The sequence below is a fragment of the Cinclus cinclus genome, chromosome 1 (genome assembly GCF_963662255.1).
Source record: "Cinclus cinclus chromosome 1, bCinCin1.1, whole genome shotgun sequence".
NCBI classification, from domain to species: Eukaryota; Metazoa; Chordata; class Aves; order Passeriformes; family Cinclidae; genus Cinclus; species Cinclus cinclus.
This window is the reverse complement of record NC_085046.1, coordinates 78,653,702-78,671,702: the sequence shown is the minus strand read 5'-3', so window position 1 is coordinate 78,671,702 and position 18,001 is coordinate 78,653,702. Positions and strand designations below refer to the sequence as shown.

Sequence of the window (18,001 nt, the reverse complement as noted above, 5' to 3'; positions counted from 1 at the left end):
TTCACTTCTCTCCTAGTGGACAAATGATTTGATTGGAAACTGAGACGGTCTCTTTGTGGTAGGAGGAAAAGATGCCATTTTTCTACCGCTACAAAACACTCCCAGGTGAAGGGTGTTAGAATTGATTTTGAAGGGAAGAAACAGCATGAAAATGCTGGTCAGCATTTAAATCTAAGTGCTCTTATGGATAACTATCTGTATTTGGATTTAAAAAAAAATTAAACTTTTGTAGTTCTGAGATTTTTTTTTCCAGTTTTAGGTGTAAGGGGTTTTTTCACTCTGTTTAACTGTTTGGAACATGTTTCTTGCCTAGGCAGTGTTCATATCCCATTCAGCATCAAGACTTTGTCCGCCTTATTTATTAGGTGCAGTTTCCAGTTGAATCTTCACATTTTATCTACCACGGGTCAGACAACAGAAGTTGAAGGGTTTTTCAAAAATGCATGCAGTTTTTCTTGAGCTAAATGTTTGAAAATGTTTGATCTTGCATGACTACCCAGGCAAATGAGTTTGAGATTTCAGAAATACCTCTGCTGACCCCACACAGCTGAACTGTGGGAGTGGCGGTGCCAAACTCCCCTAGAGGAGATGATTATGATTATAATTTACTTGTTTTAAAAACACAGGGAATAGTATTCAGGAGTCAAAAGGAATATAATTATACTGTTCTCATTATAGTTGCATAACTAAATTTGGGTGTGATTAGGATGGCATAAGGTTTATCTTGAGCTTCTTAATCTCCTCTTGTTTTAGGCCATGAAGTTATTTCTTTTAAATTACCTTTGGGCTGCCTAAGTCATATTCTAGTGGCATTTTATGGCAGTCTGACTTCTAAAAGAATTACAGTACGCTTCAGAGTGAAACACTACTCTGAGTTGCAGTCTGACATCTGGCCCAGAATCACTTCAGGATCTGTTTTCTGCTCTGATGGAATTTGGGAAGGCCCTGTGAAGGAACACAGGGCATCCTTTCTGCACTCCGGGGGTGATGCAGCTGGCCTGGTGCCAGCATGTAGCAGCAGCAGCATGGAACTTTGCCCATGTGCTCCATTGCTGGGATTCCCAGCATAGCAGGTGCCAGTTCCTCAGTGCATGGCTGCAGTGCTCTGGATCAGAGAACAATGCTGTACCTTTCAGGAAGACAGAGAAACAGCTACTTATTAGTGAAAAAGTCAGTTTCATGATAGAAAACAGGAGTTCCACTTCTTAAGCTGCAGCAATGTAAAAGAAGTCTCTGGCGGTTTAAAGAGGGGAGTTTGTTGCTAGGGATCTTGTACCAATTCTAAGGTGTTAGAGTTTAGTTTGTATATTACAAAATTTGGTTTGATTAAGAGTTTGATTTTTTTTTTTTCTCATGGTTGGACTATCTGTTGCCTGATAACACAAAGTATAAAAGAACCCAAAAAAGCTGTGTCCCAGCTGTGTCCCTTAAATGAGGACAAAAAGGAAATAGTCTGCAGTTCACTTCTTGAGAGGGCTTCAGTGAAGGCAAACGTAAAATACTTCAAAACTTCTACAGCTTTCTTCATTAATTTTCTGAGAAATTTTGAAGTCAGCATCTTTTGGTTTCTTTTCAGCCTCACACTGTGCTTGTAGCTTCTTCCCATTTCTTCACTGCTCTACACACTCTACATTTTTGTCATCCTCAAGATCCAGTTCCAAATGCTTGGGATTTCTCTGTAGCCTATGAGGACATGCTGGAAACTCCTGCCAGGGAGAGTGAGTGTGTCTTTAGCCCTTGTATCTGTGCAGCAAAGGAGCATCAAAGCAAGGTGCTTGGCACTGCCTGAAGGTCAATTGCCACCAGGGAGAAACCACAGAATGGTTTGAGCTGGAAAGGACCTTAGAACCAGACCATCTCGTTCCAACCCCCTGCCATGCACAGGGACACTTTTCACTAGACCAGGTTGCTCAGAACTCCATTCAACCTGGCCGTCAACACTTTCAGGCGTGGGACATCCATAGCTTCTTGGGGCAGCCTGTCCCAGTGCCTCACCAGCCTCACAGTGAGGAATTTCTACCTAATATCTAACCTAAGCCTGCCCTCTTTCAATCTAAAGCCACCACTCCTTGTTATGTCAGTTCAATCCTTTTTACAGTGTCTCTCTCCATCTTTCTTAGGCCCCTTTAGGTACTGGAAGGTGCTATAAGGTCTTCTAGGAGCCTTCCAGGCTGAACAGCCTCAGCTCTTTTAGTCTGTTCTCATAAGAGAGGTGCTTCATCCCCCTGATCATCACCACGGCCTCCTCTGTGGATCTTGCACCATTAGGTCCACATCCTTCTTATGCTGGGGGTCCCAGAGCTGGATGCAGTATTGCAGGTGAGGTCTCATGACAGTGGAGGGCAAAATTGCCTCTCTCGACTGGTCAGCAATTCTGCTCTGAGCACAGCACCATACCAGGGGCTTGTTTGTGAGCAGCTTGGAGATATGTTCATTGTCCTTCAGTTCTGGTTTCTTTTTGGGTCATTTCCTGCACATGAATTTCAGCTGTGACATTCTTGCCAAAGGCCAAGGCCTTAAAAATAGGGGGTTTCATATAAATGAAGAACTTTAAAAATTATGCTGCTGGGTTCCATGTCAGAAATTAGCCAGTACCCTCTATTTCATTTGCTTACTTTACAAGTGAAGGTAAGTTGTGTCTCTGCTAAGTGCCAACCCCTCAAAAAGAGCTCAGTATGCAAGGTCACACTTAACTATATTTTTCAGGGGTGCATGATTTCTGTTTTTAATCCTTGCATCATAACTCTCTGGTTTTGAGGCAGTTTGTGCAAATGCAGAAGTGTCAGGGAGCTGTGGTCTCTTGATCCCTGCAACTGATGTCTGGAGTGCTTCACTTGAAACTTCTCTTGCCATCCAAATGTCTGTAAAAATACGAGCTGTGCATTAGCAATGACAATAACGACAGTGATATTATTATGCATACTACTGCTGTTTTCCTGGATATCAGTTGGGATAACTTTTTATCAACAGGCAGCTTAAAATTCCTTGGACTGTCCTGTGTTGTGTGCTTAATCCAGGCAGAGCCAGGGGCACTTCCTGCACCAGGGAATCTCAGGAGTGGTGCAGCTGCCACTGGAGAGACCAGGAGGGATGCTGCCTGTGATATCCACAGCCTCCTGAGCACCTAATGGCTGTGCATCCTTGGAGGGTGGGGTGGTTGGTGCAAGTCAGATGCTGTCTAGCAAACAAGATTTAAAAATCAGGAGGAAAATTACTGTTACTGCTAAGTACTACTTCTTCCCCCCCCCCCCCCCCCCCAACCAAGTTTCAGTTATCTAGACATACCAGCATAAAAAACCCAAGGTATTTAAACTTGTCAGCTAGACTTAAGATGTTCAGGAGGAAAGTATTGCCTTTATTTTGTCAGTTCAGATTCAGCATGGCAAAAAAAAAAAAAAGAGAAAAAAAGCATTTTGAGAATTGTGAACCAACATGAGTTGCATAAGGGATAACTCAACATGCAACTCTGCAGCAGGCAGAATAAAAATTCTTAGAGTGGGCTTCTTTCAAATAATAGATATAGTGCATTTACATAAGTTCTTCTTGAAGTGTACAGACATTAAATAGCAGTTCTGAATGAGAACAGATTTTTTTTTTCTTTCACATTAAGAAAAAAGAAACAGTAGCAGAGATTTCAGAAGCTCCTTCTTTAAACGGAGGTTAATGTATGTTTTCTTTTTTTAAACTAGGAATAAGAGTTTTAGAGAGATTCATGCTTTTTTAATGACATGAAACGTTTTTCATGTGTTTCTCGTCCAGTATTCTGGACTGTAAATTCTCAGAAGGCTTCTGTCATGTTTTTTCTTACATAAATGGAAGTGGGGCTAAGCATTATTCATCTGAAGGTCTTGGATGAAGCACCCTGTGCCTTAAAAAGGAAGCTGAATTGTACAGGAAATGAAGAACTGAACTTTTCTTTTGTTCTTGTAGGCGTCTGTAGAGAGAAAATGGTATGTGCAGGCTAAGGCAGGCATTAATATCTTGATAATATAGCTGAAATTGGTTTTGTAAAGGTAATTCTAGTAGGGTACATTTTAGATAATCACAAAGTAGGTAAGAACACATTATGGTCATTGCTGCACAGTAGGAGTAAGTATGTGTCACAACTGGATAGATACATTAACACCAGCAGTTCCTGCTGATGATCAGGGAGTCTGAAGAAGGCTGCCATCTCTATATTCTCTTGATTTTTCTGAAAAAAAGAATGAGGGAGCTCAGAGGGCACTCAGGACAGTGCAGTTGTTTTTCTTGCGACTGATGGGCTTCAGTGTTACCAAAACTGTTCTGTTTTCAAGGTAATTGTGTGATTCTATTTATGGTTTGGGGCTGGGATTCTGTTTTTGTGTTTTGTTTTTTTTCTGATTAGAAGGTATCTGAAGACATGGTTGAACTTTTGATAAGTCACTGATGATTACCATCTTTGTAAATTATTTTCTTACTATACCAAGGAGAGATCCTCATCTCTCCTGTTTGTTAGAACAGGTGAATGTTGCTTAACAAGTTGGTATTGCTTTACTCTGTAAAGGAAGGGGTTTGTAATGAAATAGTTATTAAATTAGTCAGTGCTTTTCACATATCTTGGTATGTGTTTGATCTGTTTTCAGTATTTTTTTATTTTTTTGGTGCGGTGCTGATAAAAAACTGGGAAATCAAAGAATATGTGGTCTCTTGGCATCACTTAAAAAGACATGTTTCTTCTAAACTCTGATGGGATGTAATCTTTCGTAGGTATTGAATTTGTGTAATTAATAATTTTTCTATGTCTCCCTCTTGGCTCATTCAGTTTGAGGTCTATGTATGCCATGTGCATCATGCTTGTGCATGCTCTGTAAGGGTGTTTTCCCTTAAGACAGGGACTTAACCTTTTCTGTAACATACCTTGGTGCTGATGGTGTGTAATCTCGAAAATAGCTATGGCAACAGTGTGAAGAGAACTCTGTGTGCACACCTTGAACACAGGCAGACTTGGACCTCCACGCCAAGCTTTGCATGTCTCAGTTGAGGGGTCTCCCTTCCTAGCTCTGCATCCAACAGAGGAGGGAGAAGGAGTGGGACAGGTGGGACAATGTGAGGGCTGCAACAGAGGAGTCCCACATTCTGCCTCCCTCTTTGAATGATGAAGATATACCTGCTTTTTGGGAGCTAGGAACATAATTTTGTGTGATGGGAGTATGAAAACTGGCCACTTTATTGTGACAAGTGCTATGTTCTACTTTCAGTACCAAAAAAGACAGTGAATTGGAATGTCCCAAAGAGAAATCATTCTGTCAGGTGTTAATTTCGGAAGATGCTCTGTTACCTTTTTGGTGGCCTTGTTAATGGTATGGAGAAAAACAGTAAAGTATGACTGCACCATACGACATGCTGGAATATTCAGTAATGCATACAGTGCTGTCAGCTAGTTCCCAAGCTGAGCTCTTACATTTTGCATTTCATTAATTATGTGTATTTAAGATGGCAGCCTCCAAAAACGTGAAGGACTCAAATGTGAAGCAAATCCTTTAGAGATTCTTTGTGAGGTACTTGAGAATGAAACAGTTGCAGATGTCTCTTATCTTTTCTTTTTTTCTGGCCTTTTTTGTTGGTTTTTTCCTTCTCTGTGTCTCTCTTGCTGACTTTGCAGGGGTAAAGGCTTAAGGCTTGGCACCAGCAGGAAGCTGATCTGGCATGAAAAGAAAACAGTGTACTACTTGCTCTGTAAGATAAACATTGCTATCAGCCCCTACTCCAGCACTGTTCAGCCTCTGTTCTTCCAAATTTCTGCATGACAGAAGAGTCAGGCCTCCCTGTCATGCTGATGCTCGCAGTCTTCAAGAAGGTGGCAGCCCAGCAGCTGGTCATAGCACCAACTACTGTCACTGCCTCCCGAGGAACAGGATGAATTGTGCCCATATCCCAGCAAATGGATTTGGTTTAAAAATCTGTGGGCTTATTTTACTTCCCCCACTAATGTGTTATTAATTTAATTGCTCATTGGTTTCTGAAGAGTTTTGAAAGGTGCAGGGAGGGGAGTGGTGAGATCTATTTTAAGCTGCTGCCTTCTTTAATTTATGCTCATGATGTATTTTTACCAGCAGCACTTTGTGATCCAACTGCTTCTTCTAAATGTCATTTACTTGAATAAAAAATGTAATTAATTTCTAAGTGTGATATAAGCACTGAAAGTATTAACTGAATCACAAAGTGCTGTTTGAATAGCAGCTTTCCTAAGACAGGAGGGAAAGTTCATGAAGTCCAAGGTATCATGCAATACAAGTGTAGCAAAAATACTCAAAATCACTGGTTTGCAGGTTTTTCCATCACCCATTTGGCTTTCTGCTAGGGAAATACTCATTTCTAAATCCCCCATATTGAATAAAAATGGGTGAGCAGTCTTTGGTTATCTCTTGTTTTCTGACACTGATTTGTGTTTCTGATAGAAATCAGTAAACCTGTGCTTCCCAGCACTCCTTGAGAGGCAGTTGCTCAAGCACCTGTTAACCATAGGCATGGAAAGAGAGTTTGTTGAACTCCAGTAGCCTGAGGATTTTTCAGGATTATTGCCATCAAAAACTTTTGAAAAAGATTACTTGATTCAGTTTAAAAACTGATGCAGAGCTGTCATCTTTCTGCCTGTAAAAGGAGTAAGGGAAGAAATCTTGCTTTCACATGTATTTCTTGGTACTCCATAATGCAAAGTATGTAATTTTAACAGATGGACCAGCTCTCAATCTTCTATAGAACTAGTTTGTTCAAAATCAAATGTGGGAGTGGACCATACGGTCCTTTTAAGTAATGAAATGAAAGTCTGCTGCAACTTACCTTTGATACTCTGTATTTAAATTTGTGTTAATTTTAATCATCATTGGTTTGCATACAGCAGTGTAAATCCAGAATACCCACTGGTCCATGAGCTGAACATCTGTGAGCCATCAGGTTCCATTCTAGTGGACAGAAGGTTCAGTTATTCACAGTCCATTGAGGTATTTTTCAATGCTGATGCCTTTATCCTAAAGAAGAGAGAAAAAAATTGCTTGATTCTACTGGGATTGTCATTTCTCTAGGTAGAAGTCTGTGTGCTTATTGAGAATGTGCCTACCAGTGTCCCTCAGGAGGAAGTGGGAGTGTGCTTTTATGTGTGTATGAGCTATAAGTGGGAGTGTCTGGTTTTTCTATGAAGTTTTCCATTTCCAAACCTTACAGCTGATGTTTACTTGTCTGTTTCTTGGCATCAGTTATAAACATTTTCTGGAGCTTCAGAACTAGCAGCCCAACCCTACCTTTGATTACTTAAAATTTACTGACACTTTTTCACTTACTCTTAACCTGCCTTTAGCTCACAGGAGAGACAAGGTCTGGGTTTCACCACCAGATGACTTGCATACAACATCTTGTAATAAAACTTCTTCAAACAACAGAATATTGGGAAAGGCCAAGTATCAGCAGTGTTCTGTATATATGCAACAGTGCTCATAAAAATGAGTGCATCACTGTTTATCTTGTTGCTAAGCTTGGAATTGATATGTAACTCTTTGACTGGATTGTTGTCCATAGTGCATGGTCCTAATTTACTTGGAAAAATTAAGTCCCTCTTAAATTTCCTGTTAAAGCCAGACAGGGCAGAAGTTCAGCTGACATAAAACTATGTGGAATGAGTAATCCCCTCTGTAGGCTCCCTAGAGAAGGATCTTTTCAGCCTTCTCTGTGGATGCCTTCATAAAAAGTTGAGTTCTTTTAAGGTTTTGTACTAAATCACTACATAAGTTAATAACAGAGCAGCTGTTCATCATGAACTCTGGGAATTTCCTATATTAAAATTTCTTCCAGAGGACAAATTTCTCACATAGGGAGCAGATACTGCCTTTGTTAACTGTTCAGTCTCCAGGCCCTCTCTAACTTGCAGGTCTTACCAACAAGAGACAATCATAACCTTCCCTAACCTTGTCTGTAATGCCAGGGGAAGGAAAGAATCTTGTCCTTGTTTATGTCTGTGAAGAACAGTGAGTGTGCACCCCCTCTGTGATGATCTCCTGAGCTTTCTACCGAATCCCTGGGGAGGATCTTTCTCTGAAGTTTTAAATTTACCCTAAATTTACCCAAATTGAAGCAGGAACATTCTTTTAATTCCCCAGGCAGTCATATGATGCTTAGTCAGCTAATATTGCCTTATATGGCCCATTTGTTGACTACAAGTAAGTCCTACAAACCCCTGGTCTTTAAAACCATTACTCAGAGACAAAATAATGATCTCTAGATAATCACATCCAGAAGTAAAAAAAAAAAAATAATTTTGGGGTTTTTGTGTTATTGAGCAGTGCATTTGATACCAGTCTTCCTGTCACTCCATTGTAACCGTACATGTAGCCCTCACTATGTGGAAAAAGTGGAAATGTGAACTATGTGCACTCAAGCCCCTAGAAACTTGAAAAAAAAAATAAGTGTACAAATTATGTGTATTAAGTAAAATGTATTCATCTTTTGCATGTCTTGTTTCGTCTTTCATTTGAGGTGGTATCATGTTTGGATGATCTTTTTTTTTCTGCAAGAAAACAAACAGAAAAAAGTACTTCAAAATAGTGATAAGATTTTTCCCTCTCTTGATCCCTGTTTTAGGAAGGCATGAGGTGTGGTCTTGGAAAACAGCCAGCAAGGAATCCCTGTGTCTCATGTGGCAAAAAGTGAAAGTGCAGCTAATGTTAAGCATGTCCTTCCTCACTGCTCTTTTTTGGTATTGTAGAAGGCTATACGGCTTTTTAGCACAGCTGCTGAAACGGTAGGTTTTTATTAAGCAGACTTTAGTCTTCCACACTGTTGCTTATTTCAGTAAATACTGACCTTCAGTACCTCCTCATTGACACCTGTTCTGTCATTTATATTTCAGGTGGAGCAACTATCTTCAGAGGCAACTCATAAGTAAGCTTTTTGTTGTCTCTCCATATTCATTAATCACCCTTGCAACTTCCCTTTAGATGCAGAACAACTAATCTGTGAATCGATCTCAATTTAGGGAATCTCAGTGTGCTGCCAGAAGTTGATCTTCTTGGTTATAGTGCGAGAGAATGGAAAGGAGAAACAAAGCAGGCCAAACAGATGAGGGAGGTAAGAGTTAAATTTTAATCTCTGCATGAGGACAGGGGAGAACCAGCACCTGGGAAAGGAATAGCACTCTCAGTGGAAACAGCTGCAGCATCTATCAAAGCTGCTACACTGGCTAGTCAAATGAAAAGCAAAAGGGACACCATGAACATGGGTCCAAATAAAAGAGTGCAGCAGGGCAGGTCAAAATGTAGATCAGGTTTTAGTCTTGTGTATATATATGTTCTGAATTCCCTCTTCTAGCACCAGTGACCTTAACAGGAAAAAAATCCCCAGTGCTAAAGCCCAAATAATTTGGTCTTAGACTCTGTCACTTGGCCAGCCTTTGATTAAAGGTAAAAACACTTATTCCAGAGAGGAAAGAAGCACTACATCCGTCTCTCTTCCAGGCTCTAAAGGTCCATGTTTGGCAGCCTTCCCCTCTCCAGCATCATCAGCTGCAGCTGGCAGCAGGCAGGGCAGGAGCTGGCATCAAACCTGTGCCAGCTTGGGTGCTGCCCAGCAGGCAGGGAGCTGGGATGCTGGATGGTGGCCATCCCATGCCTTTGGGCACAGTGCCTCTGCTCCAGCTCTGCACCCCAGCCCAGGTGCTTCTGTGCTGGTGTCTTCCCCTGCATCAGGCACTGCTGGAAAGACGGGCAGTTCAACTGCGCCATTGTATCGACATGTATTGGCTTTAGGTCATACTACTGGAATCTCAGAGCAAATGCATACCAAGAAGGACTTAAAGGGTAGAAGGAAGCTAGTAATGATAAACAGTAGCATAAGGGGATTATAGAAAAAAATAAGATAGTTTTCAAAAAGCTGGAGCTGCATTCAAGTGATGAACAGAGAAAAGATTCAGTTTTGCCTTGTTAAACGCAAGAACACAGCAGTGCCAAAAGTTCACAGAGCACACAAGGCCAAAAATTATTTGGAGGAGCAAGTAACGAAAGGGAGCAAAACTTCTAATAAATTTGAAAGCCCACACTGGGCAAAAAACCTTTCAGAAAATCTATGAGCTTTCTGCATGACCAGACCTGAAAAGGAGACTCCTGTATATGGAGCAGTCAGTGGATGTCTGGTTATATCAGGTAGAAGTTGCCATGGTAAGGAGCACATTTTAGGATGAGGTCTTGTGAAATCCAGCATGACATGTTTGCTGTCCCCAAAAGGAACAATCCCTTGTTAGTCTTGTCCTAGCTAAGCAGTCCCTCTCCCTCATCTGTGCTGGCTCTCATTCTCTTTTGGATGTGGTCCACCTAGATGGTGAGCTGATAAAGCAGGTCATCCAGAAAGAGCCTTCTCTCAGGCCCTGAAGCTTGGTGAAGCAGCAGGAAACTCCCTCAGCAGAAAGAGTTTAATAGGCTGATATCTCGGCTGATAGAGTAAGAGTAGGGGGACAGAGGGCAGCTGAGAAGTGGTGATGGGATGGGGTGAGGGAGTAACCAGGATAAACGGGGGATGAGGAATTGAGACCATCCTGCTGCCCCTTTCAGGAAGCAAATTGGAAGTGATGGGGCAGCCTGTGGGACTGTAGAGTCCTCTCCTTAATTCTCTGCCAGTTCATTGCTCAGAATTGTTTCAACAAGGGCTCAAGTGGTAGCCAGTGGTAATGCAGAGTGTGTAGCTCGACCAAGGGCTGGCTGCTTCAGCACAGAGCTGCCAGATCTGCTCTGCCTCAGGTCAGTGTTGCACGATGGATTCAGGTCAATGTAAGGAGGTGCTTTTGCCAAGAGTTTTCTCTAGATACTCATTCCTGACCTTTTGCTACTGCATCTCACATGTCAGTGCAAATTGTAAAGCGGTTGAGGTTAATGCTGTTACAGCACAGAAATCTGTGCTGATCTGCTCTAATTGGTTGACCAAGTGAATGTTTACAGTAGCAATAGTTCAGAGACTTGAACCAGTTGCTGGGTTTGGAAGGAATGCCGAATAACTCTTAAGGGGCAGCGCCAGTCTAAGGTGTTTACAAAAACATGATGTTTAACATTTCTTTGTATATAAATCTTAAAAATATACTCTCTTGTTCCCCTAGCTCCCTCTTATGACTAATTGGGAATTGGGCTTCAAACAACATGTTTTTTTCCCAAGATTTAATATTTTTATTGCTAATTTTTCTTGGTCTCTTTCTAGGCATATGAAGAATTGTTTAGGAGCTGTCATATCAAATACCTGAGACAAGTCAGGAGGGACAACTATAGTGTAATAAGAGCGGTGCTTTTTCAGATATTCAGCCAAGGCATTCATTTTCCTTTGTGGATGAAGGAAAGAGATATATTGAAGGTAAAATTAATTTACTAAATGAACACATTTTAGCTATCCATGCACAGCAGAAGGAAGCTTTGTTCAGTATGCAAAGCGATATGTTGGCTGTTGAAGTGGAGAATAATTACCAGAATACAAAAAGAAGATTTTCAAACCCATTGGACTACATTTAATTGAAAAACTGTCCCTGATCTAACTACAATATGAACATAAGTCTAAAAAAACCCCCCAAAAACAAAAAAGTGGATGGATGGATGGATGGATGGATGGATGGATGTTGCTGCCATCCTGCTAAATGTCACTCCATTAACACAACAGGTTATTTGAGTCTTCCCCATCCACATCCATACAAAGTTCAGTGGCTCACTTGGGAGCTGCTGTGTTGCTGGAGCATCAGGATGCCTGCCCTGGGCTCCAGGGGCTATGGCAGGAGATAGTGGCAGGGAGGTGGGATCTATAGGTTCTGCCTATAGAGACGCGTGTGCAGATTGGAAGGTTTCTGTAATCCTAAATGCCTCACTGAAATTTGGAAGTATCCAGCTTTTCCAGAGTGTGGGTTATATATTTTGCTGAGAGCATATTTTCATCTTTTTTTTTTTGGCTGGCCCTGTTTTAAAAGTTTCTTAAGGACTTGGCAGCTAAGTGGATCCTCCTTCATAGCATTTGAATTGTGAGGTCCATTTACTTTGTTGATTGATCTGTACCAACAGCTGATAGAATCACATCATAAATTGTATGCAGACAAGTTTATATAACCTTGTACTCTGCTTCTTGTTATGGTTATGATTAGTTTGCCTTTTTTTTTTTCCCAGCTCCCTGAAAAGCTTTTGTATTCTCAAGGCTGTAACTGGATTCAGCAATACAGTTTTGGGCCAGAAAGATACTCGGGTCCCAATACCTTTGGGAAGTTGCGCAAATGTATGGAGGCGTTAAAGACAAATGTGAGTATCTAGGAAATGGTTGGAAGGAATAAAAGCCTGGAGAAGTGGGTTCAGACTGAGGTAAGGAACTGCTCCTTGTTACGTATTTGTGGGGCAGTAAGCCTCCCTCCCAGGTGCAGATTGCTGAGTTGCTGGGAAGGCCATCACCTCTCCTGCAGGGGTATCCAGCTTTTGGTGATCCACTAAGCCAAGTACTCAGGAATCCCCTGTGAGTTAGGGAGGCCACCATCCCCACGGTTAGTCCTTGTCATCAGTTGGCTCCTGCAGTATCTCATCATTTTGATTAAAAATAAACATGCTATATGAGGTGCTTCTGGATTCCCTCCCCATCTGGAAAGGAGCAAACAGTGCATTTTCTTCTAAAACTATGGTATTTTCTTTGCTTCTATCCCCCTTAATTGTTTTAATTATCCATTTTTTTGCTACAGTTTATCTCTGTAAGCTTGTACTTGTTTGCAAAGACCTGTCAGCCTCACCACCTCCTCTGCTCAGCATTGCCAGATTGCCGTCATTCCCAACCCAGGACTATAATTCTTACTTACATATTTAAAACCAGGGGAGATTTAGTAACCCCAAAGCCTTCTGAAAGAGAGATAAAGAGCTGGCCTGTCAAGACCTTGCACCTTTCTTGAGCTCCTCTGGGGTTTCTGTGCACCTGCAGTGGTTGTAATTGTTAATTAAAAAAAAAAAAAACAACAAAAAAAACCCAACCTAAATGGACTAATTTAAGCTCTAGAAACAAAGCATTAGAAATATAAAGAGGGAATTGAAATAGATTATTTGGTCCCTTGCCTGCACCCTTGCTGTCCCAAAGTGATGGCTGCATCTTCTTGAGATGCACCTGGTAGTTATGTGCAGTTCTCATTTTGTTCTGGCTGCTCCTTGCATTTCCTTGTGCTTGGGTTATTTGGCTTTCATTTTTAGCTTGTAGTTCTTTTAGCTAATGTTAGTGCATGAAGCATTTAATCTGCATTTTTAAGAAAAACAAGTTTCAAGTCAAAATAATGAATAAATCCTTACAGTTAACAAATTGTTTCAAAGCAACTCTGTGATGCATTATGCAATTACTGGCCATGAGGTATAGCTCCCAAGTCATTGTTTTTTAAATAAAGATGTTGTTCAGCCAGTGAGATGGATTTTTGCCTATTTATACTAACTGGGTTCTTTGCTGCCTTTCCCAGCTCCATCATCATAGTATCATAGAATCATTTAGTTTGGAAAAGACCTTTAAGATCATCAAGTCCAGCCCAGCACTAAGCCATGTCCACAAGTGCCACATTTACACTTTTAAATATCTCCAGGGACAATGACTCAACCACTTCCCTGGACTGCCTGTTCCAATGCTTGACAGCACTTTTGATGAAGAATTTTCTCCTAGTATCCAATCTAAGTTCCCTCCTGGTAAAACTTCAGGCCTTTTCGTATCGTGCCTTGGCTTTTTCAGTTAATAGCTGCATTACAATTAGACCAGGCTTCTGTTCCTGTTTTTCAGTCTTTTGCATTAAATAAAATTCTTAATTATTTTAATAATATTCTTCTTCTGTGTGCTTTCCAGTGGGCTGAAATAAGTGCTACAAGAGATCATGAAGAAAGAGGAAGTATGTGCAATATACTGTTTTCTGATGAAAGTAAGGAATGTAAACTGTATGAGGCCATAAAATTCATCATGCTCTATGAAGTTGTCGAAGCCTATGAGCAGATGAAGAGCAGGGACGAACCCGTACACAATCTTTTTGGCCTTCTCTTTGCTCGTGACTCTTCGTCTGACCCTCTGAGTTTCATGATGAATCATCTGAACTCCATAGGTGACGCTATTTGCCTAGACCAGGTAAGGATGCAGATGAAAAATCACAAAACTTATTCCATCTTTGTAGTGATTAGGTGATTATATCATACATCATCCATGATAGCTGGCCCAATTTTTTTTCTTTGAGATGTGGGTAAGTGGACTGAGGATAGCCATTTATCTTCTAGGGAAAAAAAACCGTAGTAAGAGTGAACTAAAAATAAATGCTACAGGCTATCAATAAGACATAGTTTAGAACAATACTAACTTTGATATATAAAATAGTTTTAGATTATGCTGTGTTGACCAGTTGTTTTGCTTTTCCTACTGTTCCACTATGCTAAACCCTGTAGCATCACTCTCTTCTTCCTATCCTTGGTTCTCATGAGATAGAATGTCTATCTAATGTAGGTAATGAGAACTCTACAAATCACCTTTATGTTTTAAGGTTTTTGTTTTCAGTTTTATTATTAGTGAGAAGTTCAGTGCTGGCATCTAAAGTCTGCACTGCCATTCCGCAAATGGTTTCACTTTCCAATGGCTAAAATTATTTTTTAGAATCAATTTCAGTTATCAAGTTAATTGTTACATGATGCAGTCAGATTTAGGAACAGTTTGATTATAACTGGACATGTTTTGCTCTGTCTGGCTATGCCCAAGTATATGAACTTTTCTGAAACCCTTTTCCCTGATTAAGCAATCAACCTATTGCAAGAAATATCAATGAAGATGCCAGTTCCATATATGTGAAGTACCAAGAAACTTTCTTTCACTGTTATGTTTTCCATATGTAGCAAGTTATCACAAGGTGGCAGGCTTCCCATTTTTTCTGGATGTATCATTCTTGGTAAGAGCTATTCCTTTCTTGCTCCCAAATCAGCTGTGTGAGCTGGCTTGAGAGCAGGTTGTGTATGGTGTCAGGTGCAGGAATGTTTCTCTTTACATGCAGAAGAGAAGTGGAAAGGCTGTTGGGAATGCCCTCAAACTTTTAATGTTCTTACTCCCATAGCAAATGGGCCCCTTTTATTCCTTGTCTACTGTTCTGAAGTTAACTTGCCTTAACCTGGATTATCTTCAGTTTAGTTTTCAAAGTCTAGAAATAAATATCTTACAGATTTCTTTCATTTTTAGGTTGAACTGTTTCTTCTTGGATACTTACTTGAAGTAAAGATACGAGTTTACAGACTGCATAGGTTTAATACTGAAGAATTTCAAGTAACCTATCCAAATGAATACCGAAGGGAATGGAATGAGATTTCTCTCCTGACTGAGGATGATCGCTACTATCACATCCCGCTTTTCAGAACGTGAAACACCAGTGACTTTTTTTTCCCTTTGTATAGTACAGTGAGTGACCAATTCCAGTGAATTAGGTTTCAAATCAGCAGCACTAAAATCTTGAGAATGCTCATTAATGATTACAAAATTATTTATGGGTTTATTGTGTAAACATTTTGCTTTCCCATTGCAGCTCAGTTCATCATCAGTCAGCCATAAAAACCATAAAATATTTTGCTATACTATCTGGGAGGGAAAAAAAGTGACATTTTAGGGTTTTCAGACAAAAATAATTGGACTGCCTGACAAGAAAGGCAAAGGTTATACTGGGTTTTCTATTGCTAGCTTAAGGGTTTAACTCTGACATCCATGGATGGGTTAAACTCAAGTTCCTAAAATCAATGACTGTCTTTCCCTACCCCTGTCTGTCTCTAGCTAGGGAGGATGAATCACAGAGGATGGAAATCCTGGGGTCTCACAGTTTATATTCCATGCTATTTAACTTGCATTGACTTGGGATGGGAGGATATAGACTGGGGCCTCTGCATGGCTCCTTCAAATCCATTTGGCTTCCCTTGTTGCTGGAACACCTCTCTCCAGGGATGGGCAGAGCAAGCAGCTGCAGGCTGTACTTAACTTCAGACATGGGAAATTGTGCTGTCTGCACACAGTGGTGGTCCCTGAAGATGAAGAACTGTTACACAGGCGGAAAAATTCAACACACAAGAATACTGTGTCAGATGAATGGAAAATCTCCTGTGTAAGGGAGGAAAGCACATAGCTTTCTCCAAGGTAAGAAGGGCAGCATTAATAGATCACACACAATAGAGTCACGCCCTGTAGCTGCATATGGCTTTGGTCAACTTGTAAATCCTTTAAGGACTGATTTCAATATTGCCTGCTAAGATTTCCTTTGCAATGCATCTGAGAAAGTTGTGCATGGAATACAGGCCGAAACACTGCATCTTTTAGAAAATACTAATTTTCTATGCATTATGTGAATTCAGCAGTGTTTTATACATGTTTTATCTTCTGATTATGTTTCAATCTCCTTGCCTAAGATTGCTGTCTTTAATTTAGATCTCTGTGTTTGAAGAAGTTTGTCCAGGAAAAGTAAATGAGGTTTGCCTTCCTACATGGAACATTTTGCTCAGTTCTGTTTTCTAAAAGAATCAAGGTGTTTTGAATATTTCAAAATAAGGGACCTTAAGTTCAAGAAGTATTAGATCTCACAGAATATTTGTGAAAAGCTTACAGGGTGATGGCTGTACTGAAGAGGGTGGGATTTATCAAGAAACAAAGCCTCCCCTTTCCTTACCGTAGAGGTATGGGGACAGGCAGGTTTGCTTTTTTAAAGCTGCAGGATAAAATCCAAGCCAGTAGCAAAAATGGGAACAGGGCCTGCAGGAGCAAAAGCAGTTGCATGAAGTATCTTCAGAGTAATGTTTGGAGTTGGTGGAGAGTGCTCAGTTCCTTTGTGTAAAGGAAAGCTATTTTATCCCTTATGCTCCTTTTATTTGTGTATGTGTGTGTGTATATATATATATATATATATATATTTATAAATACAAACATCTGGGTTCTGTATTGTAGCTGTTTTTTTCTAAAAGTTTTGAGTTCAATTTTATTGAATGATTTGTAGATTTTAATTAAGAAGGTTTGATAGCTGTAATAATTTCATCTCATCAAAACCTGCATAGCAAGTACTTTTATTTATTGAAAGGAAGTTTTTTCACTGAATGAAATAATTTTATGATTTTAGATTTGTTTCTGCTCTGCATGGGGAAAAGTTATACTACCTAAGTGTAGAGTATTATTATCTATTTTGCATCAACAGTAACATTTACAGTTATCAATAAAGTTGTTTATATTTTATTCTTGTTTTGGTACAAACAGACATAACATAAAAAATGTGTATTTCTGTAGTGGGCTTTTAAATGATTTACATATTATTTGTGTTCAGGACTACAAAAGCATTACAGCTGAAAGTGGTAAATTGTGAAAACGTACATTATTGTGATCTTGAGCATATTAATAGTGAGGAATTAATAAAAACCTAAAACAGACAGTGGAATCTACCTCGCCAATTTGGATGTTTGCATCTGAACCAGGTCACCAGAGCGAGGGCTCTCTGCCTTGTCAGCGGAAGGCAATGGCACATGGACAGCCAGAGGGATGGATCTCTAGAAGGGACTGGTTCTCTTCACTGACTGTTGTGGGAGCTGGCATTGATCAACATAAATCTCTCTGCCCTAGCTATTTGAAGTTAGGTGAGGTTAATGTTGTCCCAAGAATCCAGAAAGGACATAAAGAAACAGATCTGCTGGCTTATCAACTATCAGAGGTGCCAGCCAAATCATGCCAGGAACAGAAATGGGAGGTGAAAACAGAGGAGCTTCAGGTGAGGATAATCACAAGTCTTAGAGATAAATGCAGAGAGGATTGTAAGAAACACTGAGACAGGTTTGGAGCTGCACTGAGTTTTAACCAGGTTCTCTGATAATAGGCTTTACGTATGCATAAAGCAAAAAATAAATATCTGTTTGCATGCAAATAAGTACATGTATATACATACATGTGTGAGGATGTGTGTATTTAAGAAAAGAAAATAATCCTCAGTAAAGTGCATCTGAAACAAACTGGTACCTATATAAATGACAGGTGCTTCAGGTTA

At 40.2% G+C, this 18,001-nt stretch overlaps 1 protein-coding gene across 4 annotated transcripts in view; it reads left to right on the top strand.

Annotated features, from left to right (window-relative positions):
- Positions 1-18,001, top strand: part of OTULINL (OTU deubiquitinase with linear linkage specificity like) — a 31,788-nt gene that overhangs the window by 7,547 nt on the left and 6,240 nt on the right. For 3 of the 4 annotated variants that reach the window (XM_062501467.1, XM_062501347.1, XM_062501552.1), the window contains exons 2-8: positions 8,593-8,752; positions 8,861-8,892; positions 8,987-9,078; positions 11,191-11,340; positions 12,135-12,263; positions 13,819-14,091; positions 15,181-17,393. In XM_062501467.1, the coding sequence (XP_062357451.1) occupies positions 8,646-8,752; positions 8,861-8,892; positions 8,987-9,078; positions 11,191-11,340; positions 12,135-12,263; positions 13,819-14,091; positions 15,181-15,360 (963 nt within the window). In that variant the 5' untranslated portion in view covers positions 8,593-8,645 and the 3' untranslated portion in view covers positions 15,361-17,393. Of the gene's footprint in view, positions 1-8,592; positions 8,753-8,860; positions 8,893-8,986; positions 9,079-11,190; positions 11,341-12,134; positions 12,264-13,818; positions 14,092-15,180; positions 17,394-18,001 lie in introns of those variants that run through there. The other variant, XR_009933598.1, reaches the window with a different exon arrangement.